Source organism: Triticum aestivum, chromosome 5A (genome assembly GCF_018294505.1).
Source record: "Triticum aestivum cultivar Chinese Spring chromosome 5A, IWGSC CS RefSeq v2.1, whole genome shotgun sequence".
Taxonomy (NCBI): Eukaryota; Viridiplantae; Streptophyta; class Magnoliopsida; order Poales; family Poaceae; genus Triticum; species Triticum aestivum.
The window spans coordinates 625,532,519-625,537,463 of NC_057806.1; the positions used below are offsets into that span (position 1 = coordinate 625,532,519).

Here is a 4,945-nt window from a genome sequence, read left to right on the forward strand (position 1 = left end):
CCCTACCCGCATGTCATGCGCCGATCGGTCATGCCCCCAAGCGGGTAGTGGTATCCGAACATAAGATGTAACACAAATTGTTGATCCTGGTCGAAGAGGGGAGTATAGGCCATAGTTTCTCCAATCTCAACTTTAGCCTGTCCACCGTCAACACTCGGTCTTCAAGAACGAGTCGTGCAAAAATCGTGCGTGTGTGACGACGCACGGTTGTGATGGTGCACACATCGATCGTGCACGAGGCGACGACATACGTTGCGTGTTTCTGCATTGGTCAGAAAAAAAGCACATGCCTCGCTGGATTTTGTGCGAACACACGAAATGAGACACTCTTGTTGCACCGTTGATGTTCTTGGAAAGCGATACGATTGAGTACCCTGGGAGATATATGATCCTACACAGTACATACTATGCGTGACGCCGAGGACGACATGCAATCAAGACCGCAAGCAGCGCCGGCCACTTTTGCTCCCAGCCACTTGATCGCCGGCGACGTTCCTATCATGGGTATACTACGTAGTTCCGGCAAGCAAAACAGAGCTGGATGGAGCACAAAGCGTACGTTTCACCGGCGCAGGTTTCGCCTTGCTTAATTACAGATGGGTTTAACGAGCACTCGGTTCAACTGCACCATCATCGCCTAGCATTCCCTACCTCGGTTTACCCTCTCGAAGAACACCCCAAATCCGGGCAAATCATCAAAGACAGTAGTACAGATAGCAAGATGTCTAACCAGATTAGGCTCCGTGACAATTTGATTTGATTTTTGAGATGCCTAAACGAGATAGGAAAGATGGGGCGGTCTAGCCAGTGGAAGTGGGGAGTGATGTGGACCGTGGAATTGTCTACTGCCATAACATGGGTTCACCGGTGCATCAACAAGTGAATGAACTTATTATACGCATGTCTTGGCATGATTCGATCAATTGCATCATGGTTAGCACTCCTAAATGAGCTAATAGCAGCGTTAACTCCAAGCCCATGAGTCGATTAGATCAATCCTCCATGGTGACAGTATGTGGATGAGCTGATGGCACACCTCTGCACCGCAGTCCTGCCAAGAACACACTCATCCGTCCTCTTCTTCCCTGGTATTGGTGCAATATGCCGTATGATTTCTTGTTGTTAATCGTTCTTGGCCCTAGTACGGCGCTGCAGATTAGGATGCATCTCTTTGGATGTTTAAGATCAGCATGAAACGAGCTCTCGGGCTTGTTTATGTCGCACCGGTCGCCCGGGTTCACCATGAGCCGAGACCATGCAGCTGCCTGATGGTACCACCCAGTTTCAAACAAACAAGTTTGCCTTTTCCCGTCGTCGTAGTCCCTCACTCGTCATTTGCATTTTCAAACTTCTCCAGCAGATCAAAACTTGTTGTGAATTCCATGTGTTGGGATGTCGAATTGATCAACTCGATCGATCATCATGTTTGGCAGAGAGCACCACACCCAGCTCAACTTTGACCTCTTCCTGGACAGATTTCTTGGTCCCAACAGTAGCAAAAACTTTCAAATTTTTCAATCCAGTTCGTCGTTCCACCCAAGACCAGACAACAATTTGCGTCGTGCATCCATAGATCATACGAAATCGTGATGAAAATTTGATCTGAGAGATAGAACAAGCCAGCTTGTATCACCAGGTAGACTCTCCCCAACCACAAGAACAAGCACCGATCACTCCAATGCAGATTAATCCCAACTCAAATGTGACAACCCAAATGCAGCAGCTGGAACGCCTTCCCCATGTGCACACCTGCCGGAGGACGTCGGTTCTCCGGCGAGCCGGCCGGCCACCGCGCGGGAGAACGGTGCAAAGCAGGGCTGAACTCACACAGCACCAGCAAAGGGTGCCACAAGCTGTGCAACTTGTGTCTCGTTCCATCGCCTCGTAGCCTATCCAAACGACGTCAGATCGACGTGATTCATACATGTACGGGTTGCTACGTTAACCAGCTACATGACTATGCCGAAAAATCTCATTGTTCGCCGGTGCACCCCGTGCCGCTGGCCGGAAATCTCCGGCGAACTCACACAAAGGCACCATCCTGACCAGTCCCTGATCGCCGGCTCATTTCTCCCAGAATACTCAACCAAATCGCACAAACTCAATCTCGTTACAAAGCCATGGTCCGTGCCTACATGATGCAAAAATTTACACTCCAAACGATGGATCCGATTGAGCGATATTCGATCGGAAATCGAGAGGAGAAGCACACTCTGGAGGTCTGGAGGCTGGTTCGCGAGCCGGGGAGGGCCAACCAGGGGGGAAGCAATCCGCGGCACCCGATGGGGCGCGTGGAGGACCGTTGGATGGGAGCGGATCGGGCGGGCCAGGTTTGCTGACGGCCGCTTAGGGGGGCGATCCGCGGCAACGCCCCCTCGACCAATCAGCGCGCGGCATTCGGGCCTCCCCCGTCTTCCCTACGTCTCCCACTATTTAACCACCGCTTGCTCCGCCACGACCTCCTCACCCACCACCGCGCCTCAGCTCACGCATCTCTCTCTCAGCTCCGGCAAGCAACACCAGCGCTCTCCTCTCCCCTCGGTTCCCCGCTGCAATGTCGACTGACGTGGTCGCCGATGTCCCGGCCCCTGAGGTGGCGGCGGCCGCCGACCCCGTCGTGGAGACCACGGCAGAGCCCGCCGCCGGCGACGCGAAGCCGGCCAAGGAGACCAAGGCCAAGGCGGCCAAGGCCAAGAAGCCCTCCGCCCCGAGGAAGCCCCGCGCCGCCCCCGCCCACCCGACCTACGCTGAGGTAAACCCCGAGTCCTTCGCCGAATCTCGCTCCATTCTCGTTCGAATTGCTCTCTGTTCGTTCGTGTTTGCGTTTGATCTGATGGTTCGTTCGTGTTTGCGTCTGTGCAGATGGTGTCGGAGGCCATCACCGCCCTGAAGGAGCGGACGGGGTCGAGCCCGTACGCCATCGCCAAGTTCGTCGAGGACAAGCACAAGGCGCACCTCCCGGCCAACTTCCGTAAGATCCTGTCGGTGCAGCTCAAGAAGCTGGTCGCCTCCGGCAAGCTGACCAAGGTCAAGGCCTCCTACAAGCTGTCTGCCGCCGCGGCCAAGCCCAAGCCGGCGGCCAAGAAGAAGCCCGCGGCCAAGAAGAAGGCGCCAGCCAAGAAGACCGCTACCAAGACCAAGGCCAAGGCGCCAGCCAAGAAGACCGCTACCAAGACCAAGGCCAAGGCGCCCGCCAAGAAGTCCGCCGCCAAGCCCAAGGCCAAGGCCCCAGCCAAGACCAAGGCCGCGGCGAAGCCCAAGGCGGCCGCCAAGCCCAAGGCCAAGGCCCCCGCCAAGACCAAGGCCGCGGCGAAGCCCAAGGCAGCCGCCAAGCCCAAGGGCCGCCCCGCCAAGGCTGCCAAGACCTCGGCCAAGGACGCGCCAGGGAAGAAGGCGCCGGCCGCCGCGGCGCCCAAGAAGCCCGCCGCCAGGAAGCCGCCCACCAAGAGATCCACGCCGGTGAAGAAGGCCGCGCCCGCCAAGAAGGCCGCGCCGGCGAAGAAGGCCCCCGCCGCCAAGAAGGCCAAGAAGTAGATCCTTGGAGGAAGATCCTAGGGCTTGGCGATAGTTTTCCAGTAGCAGTTTTTTCTGTTCTGTGCTGTTAGTCGGGATGTCCGGCTGTGTCGACGGTGCTAGACTGTAAATTTGAAATCTGGGTTTGGGTGCAGCGGATCACCGGTGCACCCCTTGGTGTGTGTTGTGAGGAAACGGTGACGACGATCGCGCTGTAGTAAGCTTATTATGTATTTGTGTAACTGAATTGGGTAATTGAATCTTAATTTTAGCCCACAATTTACATTGGTTCGCTTGCCCTAATGTTGGTACCGTGCAATTGAAATTCGTGTTCTCTGTGGTGATTTCGGTATGATACTGCAAATCTTGTACTGTTTTGGATCAGTAGAAGATTTGAGATCTGAAATTTATTTGATGGCAAATGCCAAGCAAATCTCGTCGGATGTTGATTCAGTCCAACGTCTAGTAGGTGGGTTTATGAGCTGTAAATAAGAAGGCTGTGGTATTCTTCTCTGTACTGTACATGGCCGGTGCGGCCGTCGGTTAGAACATCCAGTGCGATTTTAGACCGTACGTTAATGATTCTGCACCAGCTGCATGTGATTTTTCCAGGATAGGTCAGGAATGGGCGGAAGTTCAGAATGGAAGGCGGGCTCCAAAAGCTCGAGATCCACGATGGTTTCGGCTATGGCGGGAGCGTTTGGGAAAGGGAAGGCAGCCTGGGCCTTTGGAACGGTCCAGAAGGGACAGGGATCTGCATGTCACCGTGTGACTTGCCGGCCAAAATTCAAATTTAAACATTATAAAAAAATCTGAAAAAAATCATGCATGTTCATAGCACATATTAAAATAATCTCTAAAAAATTCAGATCAAAATTCGAAACATACACCAAGAAGCAAAAAAGAGAAACTCATATGTGAATAGTATACAGAGAACCATTTGCAATTATTCATAACAGATTTCTCTTTTTTGCTTTTTTATGTATGTTTCGAATTTTAATCAGAATTTTTTAGGCTATGAACATGCATGATTTTTTTCAGATTTTTTTATAATATTTAAATTTGAATTTAGGCCGCAAGTCACACGGTGACATGCAAAGGTGCATGTCACCTGATCCCTGTCCCACGGCAGGGGCTGCCGCGCCGCGCCAGAAGATTCGCAATAACCCGTTGGCTCCGGTGACCTGTCAGGTTGGCAGGACGTTCTTCTGGGTGATGCCTGCAGAGTGACTGCAGTGTTACCGTTTCCGAGCTTCAACTCACCGTCCCTATGCTAGGCATTCTCTCACCAATGTCACCATGGTGCTGTGAGTGAGAGCGGAGAGAAGATTGCAGCATGTGAATGTGCAGCAAGCGTGTGTGGGGATGTACCACCGGAGTGGCTAAACGTGAGGACCTATGAATGATCAAGCAGCCAGAGGGTGTGGCATGA

General features: G+C 53.2%; 1 protein-coding gene across 1 annotated transcript; it reads left to right on the forward strand.

The window, feature by feature from the left end:
• The first annotated feature begins 2,445 nt into the window (after window positions 1-2,445).
• On the forward strand, window positions 2,446-3,792 carry LOC606310 (histone H1-like). The gene is made up of 2 exons (XM_044527501.1): window positions 2,446-2,752; window positions 2,863-3,792. The coding sequence occupies exons 1-2, from the start codon at window positions 2,555-2,557 to the stop codon at window positions 3,532-3,534; spliced, it is 870 nt and encodes a 289-aa protein (XP_044383436.1). The 5' UTR covers window positions 2,446-2,554; the 3' UTR covers window positions 3,535-3,792.
• Window positions 3,793-4,945: the final 1,153 nt, after the last annotated feature.

What these genes read in the sequence shown, in the direction of transcription:
- LOC606310 (XM_044527501.1), top strand. Translation starts at nt 2,555, where the DNA reads ATGTCGACTGACGTGGTCGCCGATGTCCCGGCCCCTGAGGTGGCGGCG. An exon ending in CCCACCCGACCTACGCTGAG is followed by an intron (nt 2,753 to 2,862) that starts GTAAACCCCGAG and finishes GCGTCTGTGCAG; the next exon opens with ATGGTGTCGGAGGCCATCAC.